Consider the following 10,343-nt stretch of genomic DNA (forward strand, 5'->3'; position numbering starts at 1 on the left):
CCGGTGTTTTGCTCTCTCTGGGCTGTGTTTACCTGCAGTGGGACAGCGGCAGCAAACACCGACCCGTCACCGCCGGCGGCGGCCAGAGCGCGGGTGTCGAGGCGGCTCCCGGCGGCGCGGCCGAGATCCGTCCGGGTCCCCGAGGGTCCGAGCAGCCTGCGCTCCCGCGGCGGGGCCGCCAGCACGGGGCACGGCAGGAGCTGGCTGCGCGCTGGGACCAGGGAAACCTCTCAGGGAACGGACCTCCGGCCCGCTCCGTCGGGGCTGTCGCGGTCTCACTGCCCCCGCCGTTCCGCCCGCCGGCGAGCCGAGCCGGCGGCGGAGACCAAGCAGCAGTGACAAGCGGCGGCGCTCCCGGGAGCGACCGCCGGTAATGCCGGGGGCAGCGCCGAGCACTCGGGCGGGGCTGGGGCACCGGGCTGTGCCCCCCTCGTGCCGGCGGGAGGAGCGGGGCGGCGGGACGCGGCTCCGAGCCCGCGGTCCCTCCCCCCGAGCCGGTCCCTCCCCCCGAGCCGCCACAGCCGCCGCCGTCGCGGCTTCGCGAAAGTTTTCGCCGAGCGCGCCGGACCCGGTTCCCGCCGGTCCCGAGATGCGTCCGGGAGCCGCCGCGAGCCCAGCTCCGACAGGTACGGGGAAGGGAGGGAGGAGCTCAGGAAGCGCCCATAGCCGCGGTCTCGGGAGTTCGGGATGTCGCACGCCCGGTCGCGGGGATGTGGATTCGAGTGACGACTGCGCAACCCTGGGGCCACGAGTTGAGCACCGGGACCCCAGAGCAGCAGCTCCCAGAGCCGCCCCGGTGCTGGGCACCGGCCCCGGGGAAAATGAGCCCCTCGGTGACGGGTGTTCTGGACCTGCGGTCCTAGCTGGGCTGTGCCCGCTTCTCGTCCGAGCCGCTGCCGCTGGCGTCCCTGGGCAGGGGCGCTGCTGTCAGGCTCACAGCACCCCTGGGCACTGCCCTGGTGAGCCCCCGGGCTAGCGACAGCAGCTGAACTCCATCGCGCTGGCAGTAATTCCCGGAGCAGCCCCTAGCCGCGGTGGTACGCACATGGTCTCCTTGCTGTGGGCACAGCAGTGCCCGTGGGTCCCTCGCCGAGGGGCCGAAGCAGGGGACGCTTTTGCCAGTTCCCAGCTCTCCCCAAGCTCTCTGGGTGTTAACGGGGGCCTGGTGCGAGTGCCCTTTGTGACTCTGTCCCGAGCTCTGCTGTGTCAACACGGTGTTGGTAAATGGCTTTGTTTAACCAGGACATGTCGGGTATGTGACCTTGCCGTCCTCTTGGTTGCAAGTGCATCTCCAAAACTGCTGCAGGTCCCCTATGCCTGGCACTGCACTTCCCTCGGGGTGGTGAGGGAAGCAGGGACCGCGGGGCTCAGCCTGTTTTCCTCACTCAGGATGGGCTGAGGACAGTGTATCTGCTGTGTTCAGCTCTTGCCACGCACCCCATGGCACAGCACCCTGCCCCACGCAGGGTGCCCCACCCGCATGTCGCTGGTGTCCTGACCCGCACCAAATTCAGTGATTGCCCCTGTGGTTTTGTCTGTGCATCAACAGGAAAATTTAGGGCCTGCAGGACCCCTTGTCAGCGTGTTAGTGCTGCCCCAGCTGTCTGTGCTTCCCACCAATCCCATTCCTTTCCGCACACTGCGGTGTATATTTTTTTTTTTTAATGTTCTGTTGCCTAGAGAGGGAAAAAGAGAAAAGGCTGAACAGAGAATAGGCAAAATGTGGATTAAAAATAGTTAATGAAAAAATGTGACCACAAACCCTGATCAGCAATACAGGGCTGAAACCAGCCACTGAGCACAGCGTCTCCATGCATTTCACTCTGCCAGGCAGGGGAAGCCAGACATAGGGGAGATAGGATGGCTGCTCAGCTCCATGCTCCTGTGCTCCTGCCCTGCATCCTGCTTTGTCTTTCATCCCCATGTCCAGAGCACTGTCTTTGTCTATCCCAGTATTGGGGTCTGGTGCACATGCCTGTGCACAGCAGGTGCCAGTGGATGGCTGGGCATGTGTACCCCCACAGAACCCCCTGCCTCGCTGGGACTCGTGTCTGGCTGTGCCCAGGGCTGCAGATCTGCTGGTCTGGGGAGGCGGGTGTGGAGCTCCCAGTGCAGAGGAGTGTGTGCACTAGCCTCTCTGCACTGACCTTTTCCTAGGCTTTTCCCAGCCTTGTGCCTCCCCTGTGACACGTAAACCGCACGTGTTATACCGTGCCTCTTGTGCCTTCCTTCTGTGTTTCAGAGGTTTTCATGCAACGTGATGAACAAAAACACCCCTTTTCTTGAGCCAGGGATGAGGTGCTGTGTGGCTCAGCATTCCCTTGCTAAAGCCAGCTGGGCAGCATGATCATTTGGCTGCTGCCAGGCTGTGTCATGATCCCTCTTTGGTACAGGGCAGCTGTGCAGGTGCCCCCTGACTATGCCTTGTGGTGACCATGAGGTTGTGGAGGTGATGCAGAGCATTTGTCCTGTTTGCATCCTGTGCTGCTGTTGATGTAAACACTGTCAGGGCTGGTTTGGGTTTTCTTGGTCCTAGGTGACACAGAACCCGACATCACCAGTGCCTGGTGACATCGGCTCTCTCCATGTCCCCCTGCTCAGGGCTTCTACAATCATGTAGCTCTGTGCAAACAAGCCACAGTCTTGTAGTACAAGGGCTGTTCCAGGCTGCTCAGCTGCTCCTCTGCTGCCAAAGTTCCTCATATTCAGTTCTCAAGGAAAGAATGGAGAAGGGGAGTGCAAAACATCCCCAAGCTTAGGCACAGACACAGGCAGGGACAGTGCAAAACAGATCTTCTGGGCCTCCCTGCAATGGCCACCTCCCCCAGCCTTGCCCCACTTGCCGTGGTCCCGGGTGGAAAGCAGAGCAGCATCTGCAGGGCCAGGCTGGCATTGGCATTGCATCAGCACTGGCCCAGCACCGTCCCCTCCCCTGCCAAGTGCCAAAGCCCCTGCCGTGCTGGCATGTAGCTCCAAGCTCAAAGCCAAGCCAGCCGTGGAAAGCACCGCATTAGCGCACGGGGGGCTAATCCCTGTTTCCAGAGGGCACACAGACCCCACAGCTACCTCCAAGCCAATGGAGCTGTGCTGGGTGCAGGGCTGTGCTCACAGGGAGGCCAAGTGCCCACCCCACTGGGGAGGCAAGAGTCCTGTGGGACCAGGCTCTGGGGGCTGTGCCAGCCTCACAGCACTTGTGCAGGGCTGTGGCTGTGCCGAGGCGCTCCCAGGTCACGTTGCAGATGCCCATGAGTGTCCTATGGAGACTTCATCAAGCCACTGGTCCACGTGGCAATCAGCCACAGTGATCCCAGATGTGGAACTCATCCTCTCACATGTGCGATGGCAACATAGCCAGAGGGGCTGGGCTGGCAAAATCCCCAGGGGAAAGTGATCACAGTGGAATGAGGAGAGAGTCTCTTCCTAGGCAGGGCTGGGCACTCAGCCGGCTGTGGGGGTCGATGCTGGTACAGAGCTGCTGCAGGGTAGCACAGAGGCTGCACACCCACCAGTGGGGAGCAAAATTCCAACACAAGCCTTTTTCCATCCATTCCCTATGTCTTGGTGCAATGCCATGGCAGCCGTGCACCCAGGTCCTTCATTTGCCCTGTACCCTGCCCGGGCTGGCTCCTGCCTCCTGACCACCTGACCACCTCCCAGTCGCGGCTGCCATGAGCTGCAGGTCAGCTGGGGGCCACAAGGGGAACCAGTCAAGAGGAACGAGGATCCTTGCTTTGCCCCTGTGGCTGCAGGCGTTGGCACTGCTGGCTTGGGAAAGGCAAACGGAGACGGAGACGTTAGCGATAGCCCCACTTCCACCATCCTCAGGGCAGATGATGATGCCTGTTTCTGACCCCTCTGGTCCCCAGCACTGGGGCTGCTGGCAGTGGTGTTGCATGTAGCTGTCCTGGTGTTGGCTCCTTGTTCCTGCTCTCCTGGCCCAAGATCTCTCTGTCATGGCTATGGCAGTGGAGCCATACCAGCTGTTTGCAGCCTAGGCTCCATATGGGTCAGCAGCCACAGAACTGTGACTCAGGCACATGTCATGTTGTCCAACACCAGCGTGGGGCAAAAGTCCCGTGGACACCCACTGTCATGCACTGCAGCCCCTCAGAGGCACCCATTCACAGGCCAGGCACCCTCCACCCAGTGCCCATGACTTGGTATGGTGGGGGATCCCTCAAAGCCTGGCCCCAGCTGGTGATGAGATGCCAGGGCAGGGAATGTGGCACCGGGAGCCAGTTGGGCACAGCAGGGTGAGGGGAGGTGGTGAGGAAGTGGGGCCAGGTCCCTTGTGCAGTGCTGCCTCTGGCATCCAGGACACAGCTGAGAGGGGCCACAGCACATCCGGCTGGTAGAGGCACTGCCCCAAGCACTGCAGGCACGGCTGCTGGGCAGTGCCAGCTCCTGGGAGGTGCTTGTGCTGCCTGTGGTCCCGGCCACCCCGGACCCTGCTGTTTCACCACACAGAGCCACTGCTCCCTCTCTGGCGTTGCTCGTGGGCACTGGATCAGGGAGAGCTGGTCCATGGCTACTTTTGCACGCCCACATTCTGCTGGAAACAGCCTCCTGTCTGCGGGGGCCCCTGGTCCCACGGGTAACGGGGATCCGGCATGGTGCCATGGCTGTGCAGCGCCACAGGCAGCTGGGGCAAAGGGCTTGCGCAGGGTGAGGGGGAAGCCCCGTGCTGGGGCGAGGAGCATGACTGGCCCCCGTGCCAGGACCCCTCACCCAGTGCAGTCTGCCCGGCTTGGCCATGGTGGGGTGGGGGCTGGGGAGCGGCTGCCAGACGGGGGGAGTCCAGGGCAGAGGCCTCCCTGCTGCTAAATCCCACTGCAGCAACTAAAAATAGCGACACCTCTGCCCCAAAGCTGCTGCCCGGCTGCACAGAGGGGCTGGCAGCAAGTCACAGCGACCCACGGAGCTGGAGGAGTGTTCCCAACCAGGGCAGGCACTGATGCTCAGCCAGGGACAGGCACTGGGATCTTCCTGTGGGTCTGGGATATGGGAGGCAGTGGGGTGGGACAGGTAGGGATGATGTGGGGCTGGAGGGGGGGGCCAGGGATGGCAGGATCAGACTAGCAGGGGGACAGGGACAGGGATGCTGGCATGGGGGTTTGGGGGGAAGAAGACAGGGATCCTGGAGTGGAATGGGAGAGGGACTAGGACAGGGATGCTCGTGGGGCAACAGTGTTGCTGGGATGGGGCTGGGGTGACGACAAAAACAGGGATACTGGAATGGTCAGGTGGCTAGTGGTCACCCAACAAAGGTCCCTATTCCCAGAGCCCACCCAATGAGAACTGTCCCAGGAGACAGTTCACTCTGTCCTGGGACTGGCTAAATAAGGCCATCGCAGGTCCTGCTCCTTGAGCTGCATCTGGAGCCCCATGCGCTGATTAATGAGCTTCTCCGGCAGCCACTTGCGACATGGCAAGTGGGTCTGCACGGAGGGAGGAAACACGACTTTCCCAGGGATAAAAATAGGCACAGACAGAGCAGCAAGCCCTGGGAGCAGAACTGGTCGGGGAGCACGACACTCTGGCTGGAGCCCATGGGGAGCCCAGGGACTGGGGGTGCTGCCGTAGTGCCTGTGGTGGCACCGGCACTGCTGCCCATCCCAACTCCCCCAGCTCAGCTGCCCTCATCCCACACAGCTGTGCCATGCCAGAATGGGCCCTCGTGGGAAGAGCCAAAATCCCTGCTCAGGAGCCCCATAACCGGCTTAGGGGGATGGAGGGAATTACGGCACCTCGTGAGCCATAGTCCATGTGGAGCACCTGGGCGCCATGTCAGGCAAGGCCCCACATCACTGGCTGGAGCTGGGGGTGATGGAGCCACAGGGGTACAACCCAGATGAGCTGGTCCTATAGCCATGGCAGCCCCACAAGCCAGGATCCTAGGGCGTCAATGGACAATCTCTGTTCCCATCCCTGCTGGCCCCCATGCTGTCAGTTGCTCCCTGTCCACTGCCATCCACAGTGGGTGCTGCTGCCAGACCATGGTTGGGTGTTAGTGGCCCACGGAGATGGGGAAAGCCCAGGTGCCAGTGCTGCCTGAGAGGGTGCTCAGGTGTGAGGAGGGGTCCTGCCATGGGGGCCCTGCACTCTCAGGGCTTAGCACTGATGTACAGCTGGGTCCCAGCACCAGTGTGGGGTGGTACCAGCCCAGGTTTTCCCTGGGAGTCTGGAGGCAGCACTGCCACTGCACTCCAGCAGCACGGGGGCTGGAATTGGCTTGAGGAGGAGAGGGCCTGCATGGTCACTGTCCCAGTGCTGTTCTGGGGAGGATAATACAGGTGCTTGGTGTGAAAATGAACAAACAAATAGCTGAATGTGAACACCAAGCAGGGTCAGGTGAGGATGGGGACGGGAGTCCGAAGCTGGCTCTGGGCCAGAGTGACCCTGTCCAACCCCACCTTCCCCCAGCCCCATGTCCCTCAGTTCTGTCCCAGGAGTCCCCGTGACCAGGCATCTTGCACAGGGTTGCCCATATGCCAGGGCCATCACTACCAGGCTGGAGAAGCTGCTGAAGGCCAGTAGGAAGCCGTGTGCCCTGCGCTGTATCCCATGCATGTGGTCCAGAGGAGGGATGTCCCAGCCACGTCTCCTCACCCTCCTCGTGCTGCTGCTCTGCTGCCAGGTAAGGATGGGCTGTCCCACACGAGGGTGCTTTGCTGCATGCTCAGCTGATGCCCACCCAAGACTGCCACCAATCTACCTCTGCCCACTGCAGCCCCTCGCTGTGGCATGTGGTGCAGCAGCTGAAGCCCTTTTCTGTCTGCCCTACAATCCACAAGACATGGTGTGGCATGGCACAGAATGGCATGGCATGGCATGGCATGGCATGGCATGGCATGGCATGGCATGGCATGGCATGTTAGCCTGCACTCGCCTCTGGCTGTCCCCAAGCCAGGGTCACTGCCTGGCACAGCATGGTGGCCCCTGTGAGCAGGACACATGTGACAAGTGATGCTCCCTGGTGCCCCAGGGTCCCTCTGCCCAGATCACGGATAACCTCTATGAGAGATGGATGAAGTACAGCGAGGAGTGCCAGCGCAACATGACCCGCATGCCTGCGCCCACAGGTCAGTGGGATCCAGTGGAGCTTCCGGTGGGATGGGATGGGGACAGAGTCTGGTGGGGGTCCCATTGAGATGGGGGTGGAGCAGAAGAGACCCTAGCAGGATGGAGGACAGAGCAGAGGGGCCAGTGGAGGTCCTGGTACCCAGAGAGAAGGTGAGGCAAAAGCTTCACCAGTTCCTGTTCTTCTGCAGAGCTGGTATGTAACCGCACCTTCGACAAGTTCTCATGCTGGCCTGACACACTGCCCAACAGCACAGCCAGTGTACCCTGCCCTTGGTTCCTGCCATGGTACCAGAAAGGTAACTGCCAGGAGGCATGTGTGCACATGCAGCTGAGCAGTGTGTTCACACGTGTATGCACCTGTGCAGTGTGTGCGTGTGCTGCTGCAGGTGGTCACACCTGGGCCAGTGCACACTGCCCGCAGTGGCACTGGGACTAGCACTCCCCACCATCCCCTCCCCTCACAGTGAAGCATGGATACGTCTTCAAAACCTGTGGGCCAGACGGACAGTGGGTGACAGGGCCACGGGGACAGTCCTTGCGCAATGCCACACAGTGTGAGCAGGACAACGAGGACCTAAAGGCACAGGTGGGCAGACCTGGGCAGCAGGGGTGTGGGGTCCCTGCCTGCTCCCCTGTCTGCCTCTGCCCTCACTTGCTCTGTCCTCTTCCAGGAAAAATTTGCCAAGACTTACGGCAGCTTCAAGGTGATGTACACTGTGGGCTACTCTGTGTCTCTGTGTGCACTGCTGCTTGCCCTGGCCCTGCTGCTGGGCTTCAGGTGGGGGCTTGGGCACGGCTGTCAGAGGGTGGGCAGGTGGAGGCTGGGAGTCCATGCGTGGGCACTGACTATGCCCTCACATCTGCAGCAAGCTGCACTGCATGAGGAACTACATCCACATGAACCTCTTCGCATCCTTCATCCTGAAGGGTGTCTCTGTGCTGGTCATCGATGCCCTGCTCAAGACCCACTATAGTGACAAGATTGATGGCTACAATGTGCAAGTCTGGCTGAGTGATGAGGTCAGTGCCGCACTGGTGGGGACAGGGATGGGCAGTACTGGTGGGCAGTACTGGTGGGCAGTACTGGTGGGGCTGGAGTTTGGCAGGTCTGGGGCACTGGCACACACAGAGGCAGTGCTGCAGCCCTGACCCCTGTCCACAGGCAGCCGCAGGCTGCCGAGCAGCCACAGTCTTCATGCAGTATGGTATTGTGGCAAACTACTGCTGGCTGCTGGTGGAAGGCATCTACCTGCACAACCTGCTGGTGGTGGCTGTCTTCTCTGAGAGGAGCTACTTCACCCTCTACCTGTGCATCGGCTGGGGTGAGTGTGAGTGGGCTGGCCCCCCTGACCCTGTCCCCTGCTGTGTCTCACCTGCCCTCTGCCCACCTTCCCTTAGGGGCACCCATGCTGTTCCTCATTCCCTGGGTCATCGTGAAGTTCCTCTACGAAAACATCCAGTGAGTACCAGCCTCTGCTGCTGGCTAGGGGGGCACAGGGCACAGGTGGGTCCATGTGGTGACATTATGATAGCTCTGGAGAGGCTCCACACCATCGCCCATGCAATGAGCAGGGTGCTGGGCATTAGCACTTGCTCAGTTTGGGCTGCCAATGCCATGCCAGATTCCAGCAGCCACCTAGTCATTGGGCTTCCTGGTCATCCCTCCACTCCGCAGGTGCTGGTCCACAAACAACAACATGGGCTTCTGGTGGATCCTTCGCTTCCCTGTGTTTCTGGCCATCCTGGTGAGCCCACTGAAGCCCCTTGCTTGGTGTTTCTCTCCCAGGCCCCAAGATGGCTGTGAGAGAGGCCACCCAGGCAAGGGGAACAGAGCTGTCCTGTCTTGCTCTGACCCTGCCCGTGTCCCTGATGGCTCACTCCATTCCATTGCAGATCAACTTCTTCATCTTCATCCGCATCATCCAGATTCTTGTGTCCAAGCTCCGTGCACACCAGATGCGCTACACTGACTACAAGTTCAGGTGGGTGCTGGATTGCTGGACGTGGCCCCCCTGTGTTCCCACGGTGCACATGCATGTGTGTCGACCCAGTGACCCCCATCCCACAGGCTGGCCAAGTCCACACTGACACTGATCCCACTGCTGGGCATCCACGAGGTGGTCTTCGCCTTCGTCACAGATGAGCATGCCCAGGGCACACTGCGCTATGTCAAGCTCTTCTTCGACCTCTTCCTGAGCTCCTTCCAGGTGAGCCTAGCCCTTGCGGGACCAACCCTCCATGGGGAGACTCAGTCTCTGGAGAAACTAGACTGGGGTCTGATTATGCACCTCATGCCTCTCCTCCCTCTCCCAGGGGATGCTGGTGGCCATTCTCTACTGCTTTGTCAACAAGGAGGTGAGTGGGAAAGCAGGGTCACGGGCAGCAGGGGTGCGGGGTCACGCTGACAGCTGCTGCCCACAGGTGCAGGCAGAGCTGCTGAAGCGGTGGCAGCGCTGGAAACTGGGGAAGGACCTTGCTGAGGAGTACAAGCACACCTACAGCCATGCACCTAGCGCCCGCAACGGTGCTGGAAGCACCTGCGAGAAGCACCAGCTGGTGGGTGGCTGCGTCAACGGGCGCAGCCTGGCCCCCCACCCCAGCTCCCAACGCGCCGACAGGAGCGGGCGCAGCACTGCCGAGCACCTCGCCTTGGGGGGCCATCACCACTGCTATGAGTTTCCTGAGACCACAGCCGAGAGCCACTTCTGAGCCCACAGCCAGGTGGGAGGGCTGTGCTGAGCCACTGGGATGCCGCCATTCCCTGCCTCATCCTCCCCAGGTGCTGGTGGGCACTGGGACCTGCCGCCCTGGTGAGGGTGCTGCGCTGGGCGCATGGACAATGGACACAATGAGGCAGGCAAGTGGAACCTGGACCTCTGGAAGGGGAACTATGGGGTGGGGTGGGTCTGTGGGGGGGGAGTTCGTCCTGTGGTGCTGCCCTCATGCGCCTTTGAGTCCCTGTGCACAGTGCTGTAATTTATCTGTCATATCTGTAAATAGGTATGGGCCCGTGCTGGGCTGCAGGGCCAGCTCCATGTGTGCCTCTCTGTGGGCTATGGGGACTGGGGACACTGGGGATATCGGACACGTGTGAACTATGCTCCCAAGCACCCCATGGGTGATGGCCACAGCCATCGATGGGGAGCTGAGCCACCTGGCAGGGATGGGCTGCACCAGAAGATAGCCCCACTGACTGTCCCATTGCCTAACCCCCAGCCCAGCAGCCTTGCTGCCCCGCTGCCTGCCTCACAGTGCCACAC

At 61.3% G+C, this 10,343-nt stretch overlaps 1 protein-coding gene across 3 annotated transcripts; it reads left to right on the plus strand.

The window, feature by feature from the left end:
* Positions 1-483: 483 nt before the first annotated feature.
* GCGR (glucagon receptor) lies at positions 484-10,112 on the plus strand. Of its 3 annotated transcripts, none has more exons than XM_085077539.1 (14): positions 484-626; positions 6,424-6,637; positions 6,986-7,082; positions 7,272-7,379; positions 7,548-7,669; positions 7,755-7,861; positions 7,950-8,103; positions 8,246-8,405; positions 8,482-8,542; positions 8,759-8,828; positions 8,977-9,065; positions 9,152-9,290; positions 9,397-9,438; positions 9,505-10,112. In XM_085077539.1, exons 2-14 carry the CDS (start codon positions 6,428-6,430, stop codon positions 9,790-9,792), a joined length of 1,647 nt encoding a protein of 548 aa, XP_084933665.1. In that variant the 5' UTR covers positions 484-626; positions 6,424-6,427; the 3' UTR covers positions 9,793-10,112. The 3 variants fall into 3 exon arrangements, with proteins under 3 accessions (XP_084933665.1, XP_084933666.1, XP_084933664.1); XM_085077540.1 differs by having other exon boundaries at positions 6,439-6,637; XM_085077538.1 differs by having other exon boundaries at positions 500-626; positions 6,479-6,637.
* The last annotated feature ends 231 nt before the right edge of the window (positions 10,113-10,343 follow it).

This window comes from Lichenostomus cassidix, chromosome 18 (genome assembly GCF_008360975.1).
Source record: "Lichenostomus cassidix isolate B80296 chromosome 18, HeHo_3.0, whole genome shotgun sequence".
NCBI classification, from domain to species: domain Eukaryota; kingdom Metazoa; phylum Chordata; class Aves; order Passeriformes; family Meliphagidae; genus Lichenostomus; species Lichenostomus cassidix.

Coding starts and splice junctions, on each gene's coding strand:
- GCGR (XM_085077539.1), top strand. CDS start 6,428: ATGTCCCTCAGTTCTGTCCCAGGAGTCCCCGTGACCAGGCATCTTGCA. Junction 9,291..9,396: donor TCTTCCTGAGCTCCTTCCAG/GTGAGCCTAGCC, acceptor TCCCTCTCCCAG/GGGATGCTGGTGGCCATTCT. Junction 9,439..9,504: donor ACTGCTTTGTCAACAAGGAG/GTGAGTGGGAAA, acceptor TGCTGCCCACAG/GTGCAGGCAGAGCTGCTGAA.